Source organism: Siniperca chuatsi, linkage group LG7 (genome assembly GCF_020085105.1).
Source record: "Siniperca chuatsi isolate FFG_IHB_CAS linkage group LG7, ASM2008510v1, whole genome shotgun sequence".
Taxonomy (NCBI): Eukaryota; Metazoa; Chordata; class Actinopteri; order Centrarchiformes; family Sinipercidae; genus Siniperca; species Siniperca chuatsi.
The window spans coordinates 6,025,385-6,051,218 of record NC_058048.1 but is presented as its reverse complement, the minus strand read 5'-3'; the positions used below and the strand labels follow the sequence as shown (position 1 = coordinate 6,051,218).

The following is a 25,834-nucleotide window of genomic DNA, read 5'->3' as shown; positions in this document are numbered from 1 at the left end:
CCAAGATGCGTCCTGACCTCATCATGAGCTGTCCCAGATGCTACTACAGTTTTCAAACATGTTCTTGAGTGTGTCGTTGCCAAAAACAAGATTAGTTGAGGGATCTTATGAGTCTCAGATGGGAGATGAGCAGCATCCAAATAGAGCGCAGCATGAAACAAGGGTGAGGAGGGAAGGATGCAGTGAACACACATACAGCGACTTCTCACTCTTTCATTGAATTTCACAATCATTTGCAGTAGTTGTAGATATCCAACTGAAAACATCTTGTAATCAGTACACCTCGTCATCAGTTCTGTAGGTTTTGCACCCCCATGTAAACATGATAATAGTTCAACTTTATTGCGAGACAAGAATGTCAATACTGGGTCATTCCACAAAACCCCGGAATTCATTCATTCATTCACTCTCTACAATATATCAAATAATGACAACAGTATGGTTAAGGTTAGGGAAAGATCACTACGCCTAAACAAAAGAAATGCTATGAGCCTGATATTTATCCTGATGAAGAGCCTCTTTTCTCATCATTTCCCAGGTTTTCTCAAAGTAACTGGGTAATTTAAATGTTTCATCTTCCGTATTTTCAAAATCAATTTCTGTTTTCATCTTTCTAAACACACTATTGCGCAGTTCCAGCTAAAAAGGACCATAGAAAACAAAATTAAACCAGTTTTCTATATCTTTCTGACAGGACAAATCCACTATTCTTCTTCAAGACTGACTTACTGCCCAGTTTCAGCATTAAGTGGTAAAAGACCAGATTTCAACTGGGCACACAAAGCCCTTTGTTTCTTAGATAAGTTACATACAGTACATAATAATTCTAGTACTATATTTATATTTAATCATCCTAAATGTACACAGTTTTGGTAGTTTTCCCCACACCCCACTTCCCCCTCACTATATAAATTCAATTCAATTTTATTTACATAGTGCCAATTCATAACAGAAGTTATAGTTAGAGCAGGTCTAGACCGTGCTCTACAGAGACCCAACAATTCCCACCATGGGCAAGCATTTGGCGACAGTGGCAAGAAAAAACTTCCTTTAAGAGGCAGAAACCTTGGACAGAACCAGAGAGGTTTGTAGAGAGAGAGAGGTTTGTGGAGAGAGAGAGGTTTGTAGAGAGAGAGAGGTTTGTAGAGAGAGAGAGAGGTTTGTAGAGAGAGAGAGGTTTGTAGAGAGAGAGAGAGGTTTGTAGAGAGAGAGAGGTTTGTAGAGAGAGAGAGAGAGGTTTGTAGAGAGAGAGGTTTGGAGAGAGAGAGAGAGAGAGAGGGAGAGAGAGGTTTGTAGAGAGAGAGGTTTGTAGAGAGAGAGAGAGAGGGAGAGAGAGGTTTAGAGAGAGGACACACTATGTCTTGCATTGGCACTGATCGTTGGCATTGGAAGTAAATTGTGAGGTGTGGATTCGGCTCTGTAGAGCAGGTCTAGACCGTGCTCTACAGAGACCCAACAATTCCCACCATGGGCAAGCATTTGGCGACAGTGGCAAGAAAAAACTTCCTTTAAGAGGCAGAAACCTTGGACAGAACCAGAGAGGTTTGTAGAGAGAGAGAGGTTTGTGGAGAGAGAGAGGTTTGTAGAGAGAGAGAGGTTTGTAGAGAGAGAGAGGTTTGTAGAGAGAGAGAGAGGTTTGTAGAGAGAGAGAGAGAGGTTTGGAGAGAGAGAGAGAGAGAGAGAGAGAGAGGTTTGTAGAGAGAGAGGTTTGTAGAGAGAGAGAGAGAGGGAGAGAGAGGTTTAGAGAGAGGACACACTATGTCTTGCATTGGCACTGATCGTTGGCATTGGAAGTAAATTGTGAGGTGTGGATTTGGCTAATATGGATGTCATTTTTATTCTACTAGGCTGAACAGTGTGGGGAAAAAATGTCTTAAAGTGTAAGCACTCAAACAATCCAACAAGACTGTAAAAGTCTGCACTAGCTTTAAACCTAACCTTGACCAAAAAACAAGTCAGAACCCTAAAATTGAATGGTTTACAAATGGGAGGTGAGTCATTGCAATGTAACTCTGTGAACAGATTTTTGTACCCACAACGAGATTAATACAGGTACACACACAAACAGCATAACACAGTGCAGGTAGCTGTACATCTGCAGTAATATATGACATGCATTGCCAATTGGTATCTGTCTTATTCTGCCAGTCATGTACAACAGCCTGAGGCCATACATGCACACACACACACACACACACACACACACACACACACACACACACACACACACACACACACACACATGCTCACACTAGGAGCAGCCCTAAGCAACAGCTGTGTGACTTCACTTTTCACTTTCCACTCTACCACAAACTATACAACACCTCAGGGTGCAGCCACATTTTCAGCCCACACTGGGTGACAGTGTCTTAGACTGGATATGAGCACGAGTTTATTCTCCATGCTCAGCTATCCATCACAATGCTACACTACTCCCTCTTTTATTCCATTTGTCATTAGCAGTGGTTGTATCCAGCCATTAAGCCAACCAAATGTAAATGAGTTGTGTTTCCATCATCTGGTCTGAAGTGAATAAATCACCCAGTAAATCCCCCGGGCCAGACGGGTACACTGTCGATGGTATATCATTTTGTAACACTGGTTAGTTTGAGATTAGAAACAAAACTTGATGGGGCCATGCTACCATGTCTTCTCACAGACAAGCTCCTACACATTCCAGTGGATGGACGTGTCCGACAACTATGGTCATAGTTTGGAGGATGAAGAATCTTCATCAGCAGAAACATAAGGAGACAGCACATTATCTATCTATGGTAACATCCTCAGGGAGAGACATTTTTTATGCTAAGTGCCATAAGCAGCTGATGTCATTTTTGTCAGACCTTAGTTATTCACTGTTATCTTTAGGCTAATAGTTAATGTCCATGATGTAATGACTTGCACTAAAATTCATAATGATCCTCCCATTCTCTTTGATCCGTTCGAGTCGACACAGGTTAAGGGAGTGGACGTCACAGTCCACTTTGAGATGTGGAATGCTGGCTGAGGACTTGATGTTGACTGTAAACATGCTTCATTGTGGCAACAACTGTTACAAAACAGGCTTTGTTGTTCTGCCCCATGAACACAGGGTGTGTTCCAACACCTCCTTATGTGATTACAAATGTTTTTTGGTAATAAATTACCGAACGCCACTTTATATTGCATAGAAGTATTACACCATTGAATTTAGCCATGTTTATGTTAAATTATAATCTACACAGGCAACTACTGCTGGGGTTTCATCTGAGTCTGAACTAACATCAGCTGCTGCGCTAAAGAGGGTCTAAGCCTAATCTGAAGTTGTCATTTTGCCAGTCACGTGTCACAGGTGGAACTATTCCTAGTTCTATTCTCCTGTTTATGTTGCAATGAATGAACTAGACAGTATCTACATATTAACTGTTGTACTATATATGTACTATCATATGTATTGTAATATCCTACTGATGGGTTATGGAGTAGTAGATTTGATATTTGATTTGATGCTATTTAAACATTTCCAATGACCTTAAATGGGTTCACCTGTCTCATTTCTGTGTGAGTGGGATCTGCACTTCAGAGGTAATGAAGGTCAGATGGCTGAAAACCCCTTTGTCTTCTTTGAATGAAGTGACATCTTGACATTGAGCCTGTCGTGTCCCCATTAAAGGTGCCCTGTGGAGTTTTATTGTATACAAACACAGTTATGTTTACATTCAAGGAGTACACCTCCAATTTAGCATTGCACTCCTATAACATTGTCACAGTCACGATACACAGTTAGAAAAAAAGGATCAGAATCAATGCAGCAGAACCAGAGATATCATCCTTTTTGTTCCATGCATTCTTCTTCAAAACATGGCGCCTACATTGCCCACAATGCAACTCGACCGCCGACAGTTCTGAGATACAGGTGTGTTATGTTAGTGGGGGCTAATATAGCCACAAAAGGCTTTATACAACTTTCACATATGCAGAAGTAGGCTACTCCCCAACACCTGGAAACAGACTTGTGTCTTTAACCTTGAGGTCTAACAAGGTGTTGAATGCATTTCCTTGTTCCATCCATGTTTGCTAGCTACTAACTAAGTTGCCTTTCGGTGGCACATTTTTGTTTTGTTGTCAAAACAAAAGTTGTTTGGTGGCACCTTTGCTTGGTGTATTTCCTGCCGCCAACTGTAGATCAGCGGTGGAACAACACTGCCCTAAAACCTGCACAGGGTACCTTTAACTCACTAACCCAACATTTCTATAATCACAGAATAAACCACCATTAGCCACCCAACAAAAACAAAAATGTTTTAAAGGTGCCTCAAAATTTAACATAACATTTTATAACACAGACATGCCCTTGTTAATATTGTAAAACACTATCTAATTACCACTGTGAGGGGAAATGTTACACATGATAATATGTCTGTAATGATTCTACTAACGTATAGAGAGTTTCCAGGCATTTTGAAATCCCCGCCTGTCATAAGAACTGATGTAGCCACTTAGATGAGCGAAGAATCATCTTCAACACTAAAACAGCAATTCATTTTTACGTCTTTACTTCTTTTACTTATCTTACACATGGTGTAACAGCAGAAATGGCATTTTGAGGTTTTGGCGAGGGAATTATTTTTTAAGCTTTTCAGAATGTCCAAAATCCCTCGTGAACTGCTCTGTAACCACACTGGTTTTCAGTCCCTGGTTTTGGTGGAATTTCTTAGCAACAAAAACTTTTCCATTTAAAGCAAACGTAAAAACACCTGCACCTGCACCTGCACCTAAACCTGTCCACCTCTGTCTGATGTCATTGGCATCCAAAATAGGAATGTAAACCCTGTGGTTTCACTCGATGCAGCAGGATGTCCTCTCTCTCCACAGCATTTCTGTTTGTTTTTGGAGTAAATCTACTTAAGCCATTTAATCAGTTAAACAGTCGAAAATGTGTGTCAGCTAAATCTGGGTCTAAGTCATTTACAAAGACAAAGACTGGAACAAAGACTTCAATCTGCTATGACTTGCTGCTACTTAGGTGCAAAAAAAAATATGTCTTGTCATTCTCAGCACCTGTTTGTGCGCAGCTGTGTGTGTGTGCAGCGCTGGCATGGCAAACAGGTGACTACTGAGCATTCATTGTATTTTTGAGCATCTGTGTGCATCTGTGTGTGTGTGTGTGTGTGAGTGCTGATAGTGACCTTGGGTGTACATGCTGACTAGTCTCTGATGGGATTTGAAGCTAACTGAAGATGATTCAATTACAAGAAATAAAGATTCTCTGAGCTATCAGAAAGTGTGTGTGTTTATCTAGGTGTGTGTATAAGGATGAGTCAGTTCAACAGAGAAGCAACCTCCCAGTGTGTTCACGTATGACTGCCCTGTGTGTACAATATCTGAATTGCGTGCACGTCGACGTGAAAATCCTCTGTTTATGAAAAGTTTCCTCTCCAGACGAAAAAAGCTTAATTCATATGCTGGGAGCTGAGTTCTTTGTTTTACCCATAAATTCTTGTACTCGCCCCCAACCCCATCTGAGTAATGTCTGTTGCACCTGAGGAGCCACTAACTTACTTACAGTCTGGAATTAAAGTACACAGAAAAACAGCCTGCTGCAAACACTGATCAACATGCCTCACACTATGGACCTCATTAAAACCATTCAAAGTGAGCAGGTTCGACAGGAATCTAGGTGATTCAGGAGTCAGTAGTGTTTAAATATTAAAGATGGTCCATAAAATGTGGCAGCTCTGGCAATTTTTTACCAAGTCTCACTTCTCTTTTTTCCTCTGCCTCTCATTCTTTTTTTCTTCCACCCACCGTCTCAGTGCTGAGGTGGCGGAGGCGCCTCTTTTCGATTTTTGTCTTGAGGCAGAGAATGAGGAGGAAAAGAAAGGCCATGAGCACTGGCTCATTTTTTATAGAACGGATGGGTTTGGGATTCCAGTGATGGGAAGCCACAGGTCTGAAGATGCCTAAGGTGATGGGGAGAAGATTCTGAGCTTGTCTGCTTTCTCCTTGGCTGCTGTGCATATATAGATATACTGACTACGGAACTATCTGTTTCAAGGGTCAATGGGCTTAATCAGGATGTGCTGGCCTGGGGGCGCTTGAGGCAGCAAAACCTTTATTTTCTTAGCAGCTTTAAATGTGATGTGTTTTTATGAGATGAAGAAGGTGTTGTCTGATCCACATTACACACATTATGATGAATTTCAATATTTCTGTAATGGTGACCTGCATAGATTTCTGTTTTGTTATGAATTCTGTAACCACAAATCCTGGAAGAATGTGTTTAGAAATAAAGTAATTTTCAGACCAAGAGAATGCCAATACCTGTATTCATTTATTTTTCCAGCTACTTGGGGGCAGCACAGCAAGCTTTAAACATAACACTGACATATTAGCACCTTCGAAAGTTGTTACAGCTAATGTACTGGCCACCAGTTACCTGTTTACTAGGGCTGCCCCCTAAACGTCGATGATTTGAATCATCAGTCGATAAGCCACTGAGTTGACTCTCGTTTTGTCAGTCGAATCACTGCGATACATCGCCTTGAGGTACCAACTCTCGGTCCATAATGTTGATTTTGGTACAGCCCTATTTTCACATTCAGCAGAGACGGAGCAACATTAGCATTCATTTGGAGTTGGGTTTCTGACCACCTGAAGATTGTAAGTCCAATATTCACTCTCCTTTGAACTCTGTTTTTGGTCTCTGCCAGCTCCCTGGGGAAATATCTGGCTCTTTAGCTGCTAAGTGTTCCACTATGTTCGGCAGCTAGTCTCTAACTTTGTCAGTCTGCTGTTTGGTGCTGAGCAGATAGTGTACAGGTAGCCTGGGAACCAGATGAATCTGCCGAGCTCATGTTTCATTTGCTCTGGCTGATACGTCTGGCCCCCCTCCCATTCAGACAGATTTCCACCTGTCCTGGATTCAGTTGGGCCAATTACAGCCGTTTATCTAGTATGGGGCTCTGATTGGTTGATACAGTGAACTGTCAGTGAATTGTCAAAATAGGCAGTGCAGATCAAATTTGAATCATGATTTTGTTACTGGATTGTGTATTTCAAATGTTTTCAGAAACACATTTTAGTGAACTGTTTAGCCTTAATTTGAGAAAATTTGTGACCAGGCTGCCATTTTTTTCACTGTATTACCAATAAATATCATATATAATAAAGAAATACATTCATACATACAGCTGAACTCCCCTCGACCCTCTTCCCGCTTGTTGTCACCCTCCCAGAACTATTAATAGGTGTGCGACTGTTATAAAGGCTATGTCTGATGTATGTGTCATTAAATTCGTCTATTTACAGCCTGTGTTGTCTAATTAAGCTATCATAGGCCCATGTGGGCAGCATTAAATGTGGTGTCTGATATAGCATAATTTGGTAGTAAGGGTAGAATAGCGTCTAACTGTAGCATATTTTGGATCTGATATGGTTTTATATTTGATTTGATTAATCTTGTAAAAATGGTGTCTAATTGTGTATTATGATCTCCCAATTGGTTCTAATTTGAGAATAATTTGGTATAATAGTGTCTAAGTATGGTATATTTTGGGTCTAATATGGCATTATATGCGGTTTCTAATTAGATTAATTTAGGTGTATGGTGTCTAATTAGGGTATAACTGTGTTCGTTTACTGTCTAATAACATATTATTTCTAGTTTCTAGTCTAGGTCCAATTTGATACAAAGTACGACTTATTATGTCTTATTAGTGTACTGTAAAATAAAGTGCGACCAATTTGACCACTATTTATATCAAACAAATTGCCTCATGTCCATGCTGATATCCAGTTTTTTGTAATTCAAATTCCACATAGTTACACTATGACTGTAAAAAATGATGAAGCCAAAGCCAGAATGATATAACCACACAAGAATTAATCAGGTATGATCGTTAATAGCAATCTCAAGATTATTATTCCTATCCTATCCCTCCTGTCCTTCAGTTTGTGATGTACAGTCACATTTTGTGCAGCCAACTCCTTCTGTTTTAGCACAAATTGTTGTTTTATTACTGTTGCCCCCCTTGTCTGACGGATGAATTAAACCAGTCTGTTATTTTGATATTTATCACATTTTAACATTTTAAGTGCCATTATCTCATATTTTTTGTTGTAACAACGTCATCCTTCTTCTATTTACTAGCAAGGACTTCTTGTAGTGTCCTTCCTCTCTGGCCAGACTGTGGACACTGTCTGAATGTGGTCAGGATCTGTCTGGATCTCTTACATTTAAGAGATACTCTGCTTATTTGCTTTGGCAATGTAATGTTGATAAGACCGCCTGGTCTAATGTCTGGGCTACAATTTAGTGGTCATGTCTCACCTGATATTCTTGATTTGGTCTTGGTTTAAGATGACTCTGTAAGTACTTAAGATTTTTCATGAATCATTTACAGAATCTGTCATTTCAGGATTTATATGAATCATCCAGGTGGCTATCAGTGGTCTAAATCCGGCATTCCTGGTTGCCGAACTCCTGCCGGAATTGGCTCAAATAGTCAAATGCTGGGTCCAGACACTGGTCCAAAGCCAGCTTGTACTGTGTATAGTCCAGGACTCACATCTGGTCCTGAACACAGGACCAGAACACAGTGAAAACAGTGCACTAACAAAATTGGCTCAACTCAGACGGTAAAACACAGACAAATTAAAGCTGCACTATATACTGTGTATTTACGATGAATCAACCCCCCTGTGCGCTACCTGCCTAGCACTAAATGGCAAAAAGACAAAGTTAGCAGCTAGCTAGTAGACATAGTGGAGCATTTAGCAGCTAAAGAACCAGACATTTTCCTCAAGTATTGGTGGAGACCAAAACAAAGCTTAAAGGCGAGCGACTATTGGACTTACATTTGTCAGGTGTCCAGAAACACGACTCCAAATGAATTGTTGGGCTGATATTGTGCATTTTGAATTTGGTACAAGAACGTGTTCGATGCTGCTTACAGGGTTTTAGGTAGTCTTACATGTAATACAACACTAGAAATCATAAAGTTGAGATGACAGGCATAGGCATTGATAGCTGCTACCTGTACAATTGTACATTTTGTGAAATATTTCGGGTCTCAATTCAAAACCATTTCCAAACCAGTTTTAACATGAATTTCCTCCAGTCTGTGGGCACCACATGCTGCATGTAAAAGTGCTCATTAGGATGGACCACACTCAGTTGCCGTTCTTTGTGAGTCTCTCTGCTGCATGTCATTACTTTACCATCAGTGTCCCATCAACAGAAAAACTGTAATTTGCTCAACATTGCGACCCATTCAAGTTGTTCCCCAGTGAGTGTACAATCAAGGGAAATGATTATCCAGCACAAATTGAACAAGAATGTCAGTAGCATTGTAAAATGCACACACACACACACACATATATACATGAACACGCAGATACACACACATAAACTTTTTTGGTTGCTCTTTAGACAGCAACATGGAATGAAGGCAATCTCAACCAAGCCCTCATTTCTAAAGCTCCACCCACAGACTGAAACGGATTAACTTCATTAAAATTGCTTTTCCGTTAGCAAAAGCAGTTTCATTTGAAAACAAAACAGGCTATTTGATCCCCTTCCCACTTCACGTCTTCCAGCACTTCATACGGTAACACACTCTGGCTCGCTCTCTCAGGCCATCAAAGTGGAAGCAGGATTCAAAGATCAATATTAAACACTAGGAGCAATCCTACCGCTCTCCGACACTCCATCCCCCACTTGCCTCCATTTGCCTCCACCCATACCTCACGCCTTCCTCTCCTTCTGTCTCAACAAGTCAGGTACTGTCCCTCGAGTGGTGAACTTGGGCAGCACGTCCGCTGATACACTTGGTGTTTATTTGGTGGTAGACAGCTCTATTAGTCTCGTGGATATGTTGGACTGATTTATGCTTGAAAAACCCGTCTGGCCTGCAGACCTGCAGCTCTTTGCCCACTCAGTTGCTGCTTCACCTAATTGTTTCCCACTTAAACGTCAACTACTGCGTTAATGGACTGTGTCGACAGAGCCCAAGAGTGCAGTAAAGTGTAGTTTTACTAGAGTAACTCAGTCAGTAACTGAAGCACAAGACAGGACAAAGACATTATCCCTCAACACAGGTTCCCTAGGTGATCTGATCAGAATCATCATGTCTGAGTATCACAATGCATTAGGTGTCCCTGGAGGTGTATGTGGGAAATGTAAGTGGAAAAAGTTTCATAAAAGAAAGTTGATCTTTTTAATCATACAAGCAGATACAGCAGAGCAAGCTCTTTAGTCATGGTCTAAGAGACTGCCTCAGTCATCAGTTTGTAAGGACAAAACGCCAAAATCACTCTTAGGTTTGAAGGTAGGAAAGAAATGTCACCCACTCAATTCACTGTCTTATGGTAGCACTACAATGACGTTTGAAATATGTTCTTGTATTTTTAATGATAGAGAATTAAATATGTAATTTCCACAGAGAAATGCTTCGGCTTTCATCTCTCATTTCCCCCCGTCTAAAGTAATCTCCTTCCCACCAAGGACACTTCAGACATATTCATATGTAACCCACCCTTAAAGAATCCCCATCCTGCTTTAAACAGCAAGGTCCCAAATATGGATTAACAAACATTAAAAAGAGAAGAAGAGCAACAACAACGAGCGCCCTGGAATAATCCAGACTCCAAGATTGCACAGATAAACCTGATGCAATTAGTTGATTCATTGATTAGTCGAGCCACAGAAAACGAATAGGGTACTGTTCTGTTAATCAATCATTTATGCAAATCCTCAAGAAAGAATATGCCCAATATTCCCCAGTTGTAGCCCTTCAAGTGTCAGGACGTGTCGCCCTTCCCTGTCCCATGTTAGGAATTTTGAGGATAAATGTTTCAGTTTTGATAAACGGGCCTATAGCTCATGCCTAGGATGTCATCACATGACAAACAGCAGCAGCTGCTCTCATTAAAAAGATGGAAACAAAACGTTCATGCTCGTTAAAAAAATAACATACGTTTCTTTTCTTTTGAATTGTCAATATGGAATCATGGATGAAGCATCTTTTTGGGTAGCAGCTACTGTGCCACTGTTGTGGCTGCTGGAAAAACAGTCGATGGTTAACAAATCAATCAGTGCCATGATGATGATGAGACTCAGTAAAACAACATGGTCTGCAAGTTAATATATACCACTATAACAGAACTAGGCAGCATATTTTTATCACTTTGTTGCATAAAAGATAAGATGATAAACGCTGTTGACAATAACGGGGCCCGCTCTGGCTGGGGCCATCAGTGCCATTGCTGTGATGGAAGTACTTTATGACTTTGTACTGAACTTTGAATCTCATTAGCAAGAATAAATCTTTGTAAATAAAGTTCTGCTTAAAAATGTATTTGGATGATGTCAGTCGATGAGATTTAACTCCCAAAACAAAGTGGCATACTGTTGGTTTCTGTATCACATTTATTCAAGGAAATTTTGTTTTTCATGAAAAATATATAAAGGGCGGCACCTGCATACAAAATGATACCAGGCTGGCCCTTTATAACATAAATGGGCGAGGGCATGAATCTGCCTCTTATTTTTCTTCTTCAGTCATCTTTCATTTAATAATTCAGAGCAAAATCTTTGTGTATGGTTGCACCCGAGCATGTCGATTCCTCTAACCGCCGTGTAAAGCATCCAGAAAGTGGCAGAACTTGCTGGGTCAGCCGTTAACTTATCAAAGCATTGTTTGTGTTGTTTTCCTAAACCCACTGCCTCTGAGTTCATCAAAAGGCAACTTGAAATTACAAGTATGTCCGGTACATCCTGAACATACACTGTTTTTTTTTTTGTTTTTTAACTGACATCAAATTTTGTGTTCAATTCTTTGAAAAGCTTTGCATCAAAATTAGCAGAGGCACCGACAAAGTGTAACGTCACATGCAATCCAGCCACAGCACCTGTTGAGAAGAGGGACGCAGCTCTGACAAGAGGGAACACTGACTTGCAACTTGCAACACCTGATTTCAAAAAGTGCACAGAACATGAAGCAGCTTCTACATGAGCAAGTATTGTCTTGTTGTGTAACAGTGTTAAACCTGGGAGGCGCAACATGGTTGCTCTGGGCCCCCTAGTGGAACAATCCAGACATGGTCGTGGTCTTCATGTAGCCATTCAACATTCAAAGTGTTCACTCAGTACCAGGACCTGTGGAGTGTTCATGCTCTGTGCTGCAGGCCAGCGCTTTGCCTTTGATTCTGCTGGAAGTGAATCAAAGGCAACTGGTCGCCTCTGGCCAACTCAGCATCGTGCCCAACTGTGTGTGTGTGTGTGTGTGTGTGTGTGTTTGTGTGTGTATGGAGGCATGACCGAAGATGCAAGCCTCACAAATTCGAAGAGGTTTGCCGTTTCCTGAAAGCATTAAGCACATGATCACTCGCCCATAAAAACACAGATAGTGTGTGTGACGCGCCGGGCCACTCAAAGAGCCCGTCTTGTGATTTGAGAGCCCGCAGCTGATGTGCAGATATCGTATCTGTCTTGTGACAAGCAAAGCCGTGACCACCGCGCCAAAACCGGAACACGTTTGAACGTGTGCGTGGCGTGGCGTGGCGTGGCGTGGGGTGGCGTGGCGTGCGTGGGCGCGCGCGCGCGTGAGGAATGGTGGAGGTGAGGACAGGGTAAGGAAGTTGACTGAGATGCGACGTGAAGCCGTTAAGGGCAGATGAAAGGCAATTGATGCTGTTGCTGTTTCAAACGCACGCGCACACACACACACACACACACACACACACACACACACACACACACACACACACTCTCTCTCTCTCTCTTTAATCAGACATGCGGACGCGCAGTGCGCAGCCTACCCACCATCCTGCCCGGAGCCCCTGGGTATCCCCAGTATGTCCAGTAAATCCCCAGCAGGCGTCCTGAAGCGGCGGTGAGCGGTCAGTCACCTGCGGCTCTCCATCTCCCACCCTCCGAGTGCTGGGGGCGGAGGAGGGGGGGTGTCGGGAGGTGGCGTCGGACAGGTCAAAATCCCGCAAGTTCAAAGACAAAGTTTGATTCAAGGCAACAGTTTATCCTCCACACGAACTTGACTGCTGCGGATGCAAAGATTTCTGATTGCTGCCAACTAGCCCAGTCCGGATCCTTCAGGCTGCCAGCCCAGCCAGGCTGGATACAAATCCTATTGGTTGCAACAGCCCAACTTCCAAGACGCATTTAATATCCAGAAAACACACCCTCCCTGTAATCTTATCAAGAGAAATTTAAAAACTGACACCAGTGGAAGCGGTGACTGCGCACGGCCAGCGTGCTGATCTGTCTGTCCACTGCTGGTTGGGATCAAATAAACAATGAAAACAATGTAAAGAGGCAAGAGATGCTTCTCAGGCATTCAACAGCCGGTCCTCAGCATCGCTCCCGTGTTGCAATGCGGGTGCTGCCGCTGCAAAAACCGCTTGCTCCCGTCTCATCCCCCCGGTTCCCCGTCGCTGCTCCAGATGTGCAGAGCTGAGCCGGGCTCCCGCCGATTGGAGAGACCGGGATGCGGTGGGAGGGAGCGGAGTGCGCACTGCTGGGGGAGGCAGGCGACGCAGGGAGCTGGATGGGAGAGAGCTACCTGTGGGAGGCTTTTGTGAATTCAGTTTAGAGGCTAACACCGACAGGAAAGCACAAAGCTCGCAGATGTGAGGAACATCTGTCTCAGACGCGCGTCGAGGTGCGGCACCGGTTTCTTGGATTTATAAAGATTTGAATCCAAATCTAATTGACTTCTGTCTGGTCATTAGTCATCACACCAGCTCGTCCGCAATAGTTGAATCACTGAAGAAGTGCTGTGGTTTAATATGGCCGGATATAGACAGTTACAGCTAAGCAGTTTGACTCTGCGCATTTGACGCGTGGAGCTGGATGGAAGTGAGCACGCTGTACCACTGAGTTTTTAAATCCAATTTAAATACCAACAACAGGGAATTCTCACACTTAAGATCGAAAAATTTGACTTCATAAATTACAATGCATGAATTTGGTCAGTGTTTTCTTCTCTTTTTTTCTGCTGATTTAGTAGGCTAGAAAGAAAACAATGGTACAAAACACCATTTACACAGGGTTTACAAGTTGTAACTAAGGACTTTATTAATCTTTACTAATGCTTTATGTGTCAGCTGTGGTGCCTTTAAAAAGAAGTTTTCATGTTCTGTTGTTTTACAACATGGCATCAAAGTGCATTTAATGTGGCCAGTAATTACAAATATAAAATACAGAATCCATGTTTGCATTCATCCCTCCAAGTCAGTATTTAGTAATTGCAAATTTGGCAGCAATTACGACCTTGAGTCTCTGTGAAAAAGTCTGTATCAGCTTTGCACATCAGGACACTCAGCTTTTCCTATTCTTCTTTGCAAAATGGCTCCAACTCTGTCAGGCTGCATGGGGATCATGAGTGAACAGCCTTTTTTTCGAGATCTGGACTCCAGGATATTAACATTGTTGATTGGAAGCCGTTCCTGTGGAGCTTTGGCTTTTTGCTTGGGCTCGTTGTCTCGCTGGAAAACAAATCTTCTCCCATGTGGCAGGTGTCCTGCAGACTGCATCAGGTTTTCCTCCAGGATTTCCCTGTAGCCTTTTTTTGCTGCGTTCATTTTACCCTCACAAGCCTTCCAGGCCTGCAGCAGAGAAGCATGCCCACAGCAAGATGCTCCCCGGGCTACTATGATTCACGCTGGGGATGGTGTGTCTGTGATGATGTGCAGTGTAACATGGTGTTTAGTCTGATGGCCAAAAAGCTCAACTTTGATCTCATCACACCTTCTTCCAGCTGACTACAGAGTCTCTCGAGATGTCATGTGAGTGTTTTCAAGAGTGTCTTTCTCTTTCATTCTCTCCCATAAAGCTGCGACTGGTGAAGCACCCGTTGTCTGACTGGTTAGACTGGTAGACCACTTACTGCTGAAACATTGGTCTTTATAAGTTGAAATAAATGCAGAGTTATGAGTGTGCAGCTTTCCCAATGTCTTTTTTTGACCACTTACCTGGACCAAAATCTATTTATTAAGAACTTATTAACATACACAACTGCATAATTGCATTGCATAATATTAGAAATAGTACGGTCTAGACCTGCTCTATAGGAAAAGTGCAATGAGATAACTTGATAATTGGCGTTATATAAATACAATTGAATTGAACTGAATTGAATTGCAGACTTGATGGATTACAAACCCTTTATAAATTACTTTAACTTCAGATTTGATATTAGAAAATTAGAAACCCATGTGTATTTATTAATAGATACCAATATTTAAAGATTTTTGAGGGGGTATTTCTTGCCTTTATTTGATAGATGGACAGTTTAGAGATGTTGGTGGGTAGAGAGAGAAGGCATGACATGCAAAGGAATGTTCCAGGTTAGAACTGAACTGCGGACATTATGATTATGGTATGTGCTAACCATCAGCCTACCAGGACAGCCTGGATTACCAACAATTATTACTGCCTTATTACTAAATGGAAAGAAACATTTGCTGTAAGCATTTTGCACAACCTGGCAACCCAAACGTTGTTCTTATTAATGGCTTATAACTGACCTGTAGAGCATTAATAAATCATTTCCTAACCTTAATAAAGCCATTAGTTACAACTTCTAACCTGTTTAGAAATGGTGATTTATAAGAAAATGGTTCCGAAAAAAAGAAATACCACTTTCGACAGCACCGTAATAGCTCTGACTTTTCTTTGAAGCATTTCATGCATTCTAAACAGTTCACTACAGCAGCATAACAGGTCCATGTCGAATTGTTTGAGCGTGGTGTTATAGAGAACATTTGGGCCTATTAAAAGGTTTCTGTCACATTAAAATGCTCAAAGAACCTGACTCTAGATCAATAAACCTTTTTGGGAGGTTGTGTCTGATTAGAAGTTTTCCTCTCCCCTCTTGCAGAACAAAATCTGCTTCTCTGATATAAAGCCTTTATTTAATGGCTCTCTGGGTTGAGACATATCTACAGTATATGGGGACATCAAAAAGCTTATGAGAGCCTAGTTTAAAATCAGCACACTACAGTGGTTTCATATTTCTAAATGTGACACTCTGCTATAGGCAGTCTGGTCAAAAGTAACACCTCAGCAGAGCGTTTGGAAACGGAAAGAAAAAGAAGATGAATGTGACGGTGGCCTAAAGGGGATATAATACCCGAAGAGGCTGCAGGCTGGGCCATGGAAAGAGAACGCTCAAAATGCAAGGGACTGACGTTTTATTTTGGCAAGTTCATGGCGTTCGCACATTTTTCAGTTACGCTGTGATTAAGAATGCATTAGGTTTTATGGGACTTACAAACTCACATCAGACAGCAGCACGTTCGCCAAACTCATCAGTTTGTTCTCATCCTCAAATCCTTTTCTCTCGAAAAAGTGAAGCGTGAATCCAACAATTGTGTTGCTTAATTGTCCAAGCATATTTTTCTACAGTATACTTTCAAACCAAAAAAGTGATATGTTAGAAAAATTGTCTTTTAATTAGATTTTATTTATAATACTGTACCACAATACTGAGGCTAACTGCAATATACGAACAATGCGGCTCTTTTATTTCCATGTCTTCCAAATGGATCGTTGGCTGGTGACAATGCTGACCTTTAGCCTGGAACATGTAGCGTTAGCCTCAGTCTTTTAGCATGATGTCTTATGTGTAGCCATCAGGTGCCTGCTTAAGACCCTTTTACAGGATTCTCGTCGGCTGGAGACAGAGTTTTCAACCAACGCATAGAGTTTTAGCGTTAGCATTAGCTTACACTAGCAAGCTACAGTTGATAAAATCTGCTAGCTACGGTTGTCATTTCAGCAGACAAAATCCACGGTTGTCGGCTAGAAATGAGGAGCTTCTTCCACCATTATGACGGTAAACTGCATCTGTTGTTAAAGTAACTGTGAGGCAGGACTTAGCAAACGAGTAGCATGGACACCACTAGCGTGAACATCTGACAAATAATGTGATAGAACAGGCTGCTGAATTTCCAGCCAGTAAGCATGTGAACTGAGGCAGTTGTTTCTGGGCCCTCGACCTTGTGATACCGGACTCTTCTTCTACAACCCTTCTTCAGACACGAAGCAGAGAGCGACACAACTGTGTTGCCCCCTCGCAATCTCACTCAATGACCACATGGATCAGCAAGCCAGCTACCGTGATCCCAAAGCAGATTCCTCCGTTGCACTTTAAAAGTCAGAGAAAGGTATATTGGAATCTGGAATCTATAAGCACTAATTAGAGCCTGATCCCAGACTGAGGCGTCTAAGGTTGAAAGAAGGAAACTTCCCTGTTGTGCTTCTCTCGGCTGCTCTTGTCTCATTTACGGCACCTGAGTCTGCTTGAGAATCTCTTTGTCTTTCACTCACCTGACTTTTCTTCAGCCTGTTGAGCTAACTGCTAGTGCATTATCTTTTCTAGGCTTATTTGCATTTAAAGGTCCAGTGTGTAACATTTAGGAGGAGCTATTGGCAGAAATGGAATATAATATTTATAAGTATGTTTCCATTAGTGTATATTCACCTGAAAATAAGAATCGTTGTGTTTTCATTACCTTAGAATGAGCAACTCTTACTTACTTACTTACTTTACAGGCACATTCTGGCACTAAAATAACTATTTTCTGTTTGCTCTGTCTTTGCCACCTCTCACAACACCAAAATCAGCTCCCCACCTCCTACCTTTAGACTTAACTGGATCCAGACAACCCTGCATTTATGATATGTATAGAAAGTTGAAACATATTTTAGCTCTTTGCTACTCTTCTCCTCTGCCAGAGGAAGATATGACCTAATTTTGTCTGTCTGCATGGTTCGATAAGCACAGTGGAAGTGACAGAGCCCCTCCACAATAATAGAGTGCAACACTTTTGGACTTTTGGAATTGAACAACTTGAATTGCAAGTGGTCTGCTATAGGGTATTACAGTGGCTGGAAATGAATGCGTGTCATGGGAAAGGTCACTGGATCTCTTGGACTAATGCTGCACGTGAAGCGCCTTTCATTCGTGAACGACGATTGCTCACGGTTCCGGTATAGCAGAATAGTCAGAATCATATAGCAGCAGCAACAAACTATTTAATTTAATTAATCTCACTGTGTCTGACTGCTAACATGTTATTGCTCTCATTTGGCTTCAGGCTCTTATTTGCGAGGAGCCTGCTATGGTTTTTTTTGTTTTTGCTGAATCAGACTTAATGAGCTGGAGGTCTTAATGGAGTCTGTAATGCAAATGTTGCTTACTGTATGTTTCTTCTTCTTTTACTGCAACTGTAACTTTACTTTTACAGAATTTATTCATAAAAATGGTTAATGAATTAATTATTATTGTTTATATATATTTTCTTTTCATTAATTCAGGTATTCTTACTCTGATTATTATTGTGTTTATTTCTGATTAATTTGTGATTTATTTTTATTTATTGAGATTTATTTACTCTTACCTTAATTATTTTAGTTTCTTTTGGTTAGCCTTGGTATTCATTGATATTTTTCTGTCTCGGCTCCCTTTTAAATCCCATCTATCCATCGTTCTATATCTCCCATGATGCCCTCCGATTTCTTCTCACACACACACACACACACACACACACACACAAATGGCGTGTAAATGGGGCCAGAGGACAAGGATAGATAAATAATCAAGTAAAGTGGCTCCCTAATAAAGACTCTGTACCTGCAATGACAGGCCCCTCTCAAAACCATCAATTCCACACCTGCCCTTAACCAAACAAAGCAGTGTTAGAACTAAAAAGAAAAAGCCAAGAGGAGAAGCTGTTTGCACAGTGAATATCAAGAAAAACAACAGTAAAAATCGAGAGTAAAAAACACATTTTCATTGAGTTAAAATTGCTTGAATATGTGTCATTTCAATATTATTTTAGTAAAAATATGGAAATATTCATTTTTGTTTTGGATTTTTTCACACCAGCACACCGTTTCATAAAGTTCAATCATTGACATAAATTTAAGCTGAATTCGTGCTGAAAAAAAAAAGACAGGTAGCACTACATGATACTACAACATGTCGCCCTTTTACAGTCAGAAACAGCAAGCCATGCTGACTTTGTCACTTTTAGACTTGGGTCTTAAAGGGTATTAGGAGGATATCATTTATTTACAACTTCCATCAAGCTTCCTGAAAGATCTTTTCAGATGTGTAAAAATTCACATAAAAGGCGGTTTTCAGGCATTTTAAATGTGACATATAATATTGCACATGTGACATTTGAGTCCTAGCAATCATCAATCGACGCACTTCCTCTTTAACTTTAGCAGGCCATAATGAAGAATCACACTCAATTTAATAAAACACACAAAAACAATGACGATGATTTTCTAGTATACTGGTTTGACAGGTCAATATAAATCTTGCATTCTATTTTCATTTTTGTGAGCGGACCACTCTTAAGTCTGGAAACCGTAATTCAGTACATGTAATATATATTATGTCTCATACAATATCAAATCATCAACTTAAAAAGCCTTCCTTCTATCAGAAAACATGAGGAAACATTTAGAAAAGTGAAAAAGCAAATGCATCTCTAATCTCCTTGTGTTCATCATTCTTGCCATGCCTTTCCCCCTCCTTCTGTCTCAGCAGATGTCAGCAGTGTGTTGGCGAGATGATAGGAAAAGACGATCCTAGCTGTCCAGCCTCTGGCCTTCTTAACCTCTCTGCTCAGGCAGCACATAATGACCACATCAGTAATAGAGGTAGTAGGACTAATGATGTCTGACATTACCATATCTGGCCCTGCTGTCACTGATGAGGGCGCAGCAGAGTTACAAGCTGCAATAAACCCTGCGGGAAATGATGAATGATGCCATATCGAGCTGGCAGAGGAAACATGTTGCGAGGTTGCACCGTCGTGTCCAATAACTGCTCGTCTTACTCATAAACATCCTTCTTCCACCAATAAAGGGAAAATGAGAATGAAAGTGATTTGTTGTGATGGTAAAAGGGAACATTTTCTGTCACAAGCTTTGAAGTCACATTACAGCAGCAGTTCATGTTAGGATTAGACTAGTAAGAAAGGAAGTGTTTGATTTTCATGTCTTTTACATGGATTTGGTACTACCTATCATGCAATATACAGTAAATCTGCCTCACAAGGTGTGTTCAGACGTGTTTACCTTCCACCGCAGCCCTGCTTTGGGACCACCAGCAGATTAACACATGGATTTGGTTGGAAGTGAGCACCATTGTTGCCCCATTCTGTCGCACTTATTTGACTAGTTCTGCTTCCTGCACACGGCAAACGTACAGAGTTATTCTACTAATCTGTAAATCCTGCCTGCCTGGCTGCAGTCGTCAAAAAGCACAGTTACTAGCTACAGCCTGCTGGGAGTGGGGGAAATTGAGCAACTAACAGAAGGATTTCTTTGCTCCCTGTACCGTTCAAAGCCAATGACCTATGTGAGAGCGGAACAGCACTGAGTTTGAGGTGGGGAAAGAGCTCCTGAGGCAGTTTCTTCCTGGTAAAGTTTACATCCCATCAGGTGCACAGAAGAACACAATCTTGTAGTGAGAAGTAACATATTCAGGCTCAAAACTGTGGAGATGACAGTAGACTTCAGGTCGAGCCCCCCAACACTGCCCCCCATCATCGTACTCAACAGCACCATGTCTGCTGTGAAAACCTTCAGGTTTCTGGGAACCACAATCTCCCAGGACTTAAAGTGGGCGTCCAAACATCGACACCATCATCAAAAAGGCCCAGCAGAGGATGTACTTCCTGCGTCAGCTCAGGAAGTTCAACCTGCCTCAGGAGCTGCTGATCCAGTTCTACTCTGCACATCCATCACAGTCTGGTTTGGATCGCCCACCAAACAGGACAGGAACAGACTACAACGGACATTCAGGACTGTAGAAAAAAGCATTGTTGCCACCCTGGCCTCCATTCAGGACTTATGCAGAGTCAGGAAACGGGCAGGAAACATCCCTGCAGACCCATCACACCCTGGACACAGCCTGTTCCAACTTGTCCCGTCTGGTAGGCGCTACAGAGCAGAAACAACCAGACACAACAACAGTTTCTGACCACAGGCCATCACTCTGATGAGCCGTTAACATCAGTCATACAGTGTCAATAACCCGGTAACACCAAAACATCTACTGTAGCTACAAATTATATATTATATATTTTATAGTTTAAATGCACACTTTTTAACATGTACACATTATCATCATTATCATTATCAAATAGAAATCTAAGCACGCCGTGTATACTGTACATAACCACCTACTGCATGCATATAAAGTAACTGATTCCATTAATCATTCAATATTTATTCCAGCACTCTTTGCACTCTGCACCCTTGCATTGTATTCTTGTTTACAATTTACAGCAAAAGTTGACTTGTATATAGACTTTGTATGTTGATGTTCATTGTTGTTTTTGTAGGTTACCTGTGTGTAAGTACCTTCAGAGCAACGAAAAACAGAAGTCAAATTCCTTGTATGTGTAGAAATACTTGGCAAAAAAAGCGGATTCTGAACACGTCAATGAAATTAAGGATAACAAATAACATAACAATATTCATTTAACATAGCATGACATAATGTAATGTAACATGGCATGATATAACATTACATAACAATATGACATGAAATGACCAACATGACCTAACATAACATGACGTAACAACATAACGTGACATTCTAGCAATTTAAAATGCACAATGTATCACAATGAGAACCAAACTCATTGCATCAATGAAAAAAGAACTGCACCGATTTCACATTTGAACTCTTTTTATAAGAGACCAACATCACAAGAGATTACCTTTAATGTCAGTTGGAAAAACTGCTTCTGCAAAAGAAAAATAAAGATTCTTGAAACGTGCATCATGTGATGCACTTTAATCTTTGATGGTCAAGATGAACTAAAACCTGGATGGGTAACTGACGGGCTGGCTGATGTAACCAGAGAAACATCATAGGACGTGTAGCGCATAAATCTCACCTGAGAGGAGCAACAAATTACCTGAGTGGAAAGTCTGAAGTTTGATCCCCCAGCACTCCAAATGTCTGCTGCCTGGCTTAAGTGTCCTTGAGTAAGATACTGAACCTTTAACTTTGCCCTCGGATTCAAGACTGCATCACAAGTAACAGCTAGATCAGGGTCCATTGGTATATCATTTGGAGTAAGGGAGCTGCTGAAAACAGTTCAGTGGCATTTAAAACTGCACACCTGTGAGGTGAGTGAGAGCTATGAGAAATTGAGTTTTGAGAAGTGCAAGTCACTGATGTCATGTACGTGATTTTCTGGGTAAAAGTCCTTCAAGCATTACCTCTTACAGCCAGTTGGAGCTGATACATGCAACGTTTCCTGTTGCAGCTTTAACCAATGCAAAGACTGATCATGGAAATTTTGTTTTTTTGTCTCAAAGTTAGAATTTTAGCTACTTCTTTATAACCAAACATTTATTGTTACACTTATTGTGAACAACCTTCTGTCCTAAAATGATACAGCTGAACACATTCTTGGCCCTATAAAACTGCTTTAGAAGTTTTCCAGTCAGGATTTTGACCACACCACAGCACTGATGCTGCTCTTGTCTTATATACAGTAGTAAAAATATTCCTTTGTTTATATAGCGCTTTTCAACAAATTACAGAGCACTTTACATATAATTGAAAAAGACAATAAGCAAACAATTATGATAAAACACAACGAAAGATAATAAAACAAACTGTAAAATCAATAAAAAGCAAGTTTAAAATGAGTGAGTTTTTTAAAGTGACTTAAAAGAAGGCAATCTGTTAACTTCCCTGATTTCCTCTGGCTGGTCATTCCACAACTGGGGGCCTTAATAGAAAAGGCCTGGTCACCTTCAGTTTTAAGGTTTGATCAAGGAATGGTCAGGAACGACCTACCAGAGGATCTTAGGTTGCATTTAGGATCGTAGAGGGTCAGGAGGTCAGGTATATATTCTGGCGCTAACCCTCTACGAGTCTTAAAAGTGATCATTAAAATAAAAAAAAAAATTTATTCTAAGACAGACTGTGAGCCAATGAAGGGATTTTAAAACCGGTGACGTGTGTTCTCTCCTGTTGGACCTGGTTATGAGTCTGGCTGCAGTATTTTGAATCAGCTGAAGTTTATTGAGGTTTTCCTGTTTGAGGCACACTGTTTCTACATTCTTGGCAGATAAAACTGACCTGATTTTTGAGTTAATATGCTGGTCAAAATCTATTCAAACAAAGACAATGGCAAAATTTCAGTCTGGAACTTAGTGCTTCATTTATCGAGATTGACCACAAAATATTATTAGACAGACCAGAAAACTTGGTGGAACATTCTGCCACAGTTTGCATGATCAGGACTACTTTATGTCAGTCGGTAGGTACTCATTTGAACCAGTGTGTCAACATTCATAAAACAGAGACCTGAAGGGTGCCAGAGTTGTTAACCCTGGAAATAGATTCATTAGCACTCATTGACAGGTTGGCAATGTTGCAGAGGAATGTCCAGTTCACACTTTAGCCTGCACTGTTTTTAGATCACCAGATGTCACAACCCCCTCCATTTGAATTTAAAATGTTTAAATGGGATTACAATTATTCTTGTTATTGAGGTCTGCTCCAACTCTTAGTACTTTTAAATCAAGGCTTAAAATGTTTGTTTACCTTTTATATTAAATTAAATTTTTATTCTCCTGTTTTATCTGTTTCATTCAATTTTAGCTTGGTTTTAACCTTTAAAATCCATTCATGTGTCTTTTTATATTGTCTTTCTTTTACATATTGTGCTAATATCTTTTTATGTTTTATTTAAAGTACTTTGAATTGCCTCATAGTTGAAAGGTGCTATACAAATAAACTTGCCTTGCTTTTGCTTTATGGGTGTTGCTAGTCCTGGTTTTCCAAAGTCATTTCAAAAGAAACTTTATATCATTATGGCACTCATATAGCAAAGAGTCATAACCTTGTAAAATCTCAAATGTCAGAACACGAAATAGAGAAGATGATGGGAGTGTGGAAGTGACCTCTTCAGGTTTGAACTTGGCTGCTGTTGGTATAAAAGTCAAGTAGAAGTTTTACAAAGGGAGAAAGTCAAAAAGCAAACTTTTGTTCTCTGTAATACAAAGTGTTTTTTTATAATATTTGGCCATGTATAAAGCATCAAGTGCTTTACTTTCATCCTTAACCCCAGAGAGTGATTCTTCGCTCCAGGCACAGGCTGAACAAAAAGGTGAATTTCCAAGAAAATTACAGTCAGAATCCTTTTGATATGATAAAAACGGGTTTTGTGCAGCTTTTCTGGATCTGCTCCCAGATGCTTTTGTATGCCTGAGGAACCTGAAGGTTAGACAACTGGCCTGGCTGAAACAATCTGCACAGGGAGGAGAATTTTGTTTTTTGCCTTGAGCAATTGCTGCAGCAGTGCCCTTGAGCAAGTTATTTACCCCTGCAGCTGCACCAGTGGAGCATGTAAAGTGTGTGAAAATTCAGTGGCTGAAAGGCAGTTTGAACCATCTCAGAACTGTTCTGAAAAGGTTCTTTATGGCACCATAAAGGCTGCTGCTGCAGCAGCAAATGTACAAGCCTAAAGAACCATTTAATGATGCTAAACAGAGCTCATGTGGATATATGGTCGGTGAAAATGTCAGTTCAGCTGTTCACAGCAGAGGGCAGCAGAGATAAAATATTGATGAGCTCTCCCTCTCTAGGATAACTTAAGCAGTGTGTCTAAGGGAATCCCAAACAACTGTGTTTGTCATTCAAAATAGTATAGATTTTATTTTTGACTTCCTAATTAAGAAGTCAAAAATGTATCTACTTCAATCCCACTGTCCTGCTGGTGAGTCATTACAAACTCATGCAGTGCAGCCAAACATTGTTCAAACCCACTGAACTTTATTGTACTATAGATTTAGTGGAGATCCCAAAGTTTCCAAAGATCCCAAATCTGTCTTTTGGAATTTTGGGGAAATGTGTCTAAAGTGATGCACAAGACGTCTAGAATATTTCTATTTGAAAGAATGGTACAGCCATAAAAAAACACTGGGTAAATCTGATATTGTCAGACAGTGTGGATTAAGATAATTTAACAACCTTTTAAGCTACATGAGGGAATATGAAAGGAAACTGGATGTTAAGGGGTTAAAAATATTGTTATTACCAATACAGTAGAGTGAATATATCCATGTCCACCAGTGGTGGAAAGTAACTAAATACATTTACTGTACTAAGTACAGTTTTGAGATACTTGAACAATTCCATTTCATGCTGCTTTATAATTCTACTCCACTACATTCACTAGTTACTAGTTACTTTACAGATTCAGATTACTAATACGAAATATTATCAACAAATAAAATCTGATATATTATCATAGATTAAGCTACACAGCAGTATATAAAGTAATTATACTTTACCAGCTGTAACATTAAAGTGATATGTACATTAATCTATCAATAATTCCAATAATATAATATAATCCAATAATATAATATATATCTTATTCTGAAATGGGCCATTCTGCATAATGAGTACTTTTACTTTTGGTACTTTAAGTACATTTTGATGCTAATACTTTTTTTTACTTTTACTCAAGTAAAATTTTGAATGCAGAGTGACAGAGTATTTCCACACTGTGGTATTACTGAAAGAAAATGTGAAAACAGATCCAAAGAGAGAATTGCAAAACAGTCACTGAGTATTTTTTTTAAATGTAAGAGGTGTATATAGTATGTGTGTGTGAGAGAGTGAGTGAGTGTGAGTGTGTGACAGATGAGACCTTCTTATGACTGTAACACCTGTTTTCACACCATACCTCTACTGCCAATACATAATAAATGTGGCCGTGTTTGTGAGTGTGTGTGTGTGTGTGTGTGTGTGTGTGTGTGTGTGATGTATCTGCTTAC

At 40.5% G+C, this 25,834-nt stretch overlaps 1 protein-coding gene across 1 annotated transcript in view; it reads right to left on the bottom strand.

The window, feature by feature from the left end:
• clcn2c (chloride channel 2c) overlaps positions 1–14,905 on the bottom strand; it is a 195,072-nt gene extending 180,167 nt beyond the window's left edge. Inside the window, exon 1 of the mRNA XM_044202134.1 lies at positions 12,806–14,905. Coding sequence (XP_044058069.1) covers positions 12,806–12,808 — 3 coding nt within the window. The 5' untranslated portion in view covers positions 12,809–14,905. The remainder of the gene's footprint in view (positions 1–12,805) is intronic.
• Between the last annotated feature and the right edge of the window lie 10,929 nt (positions 14,906–25,834).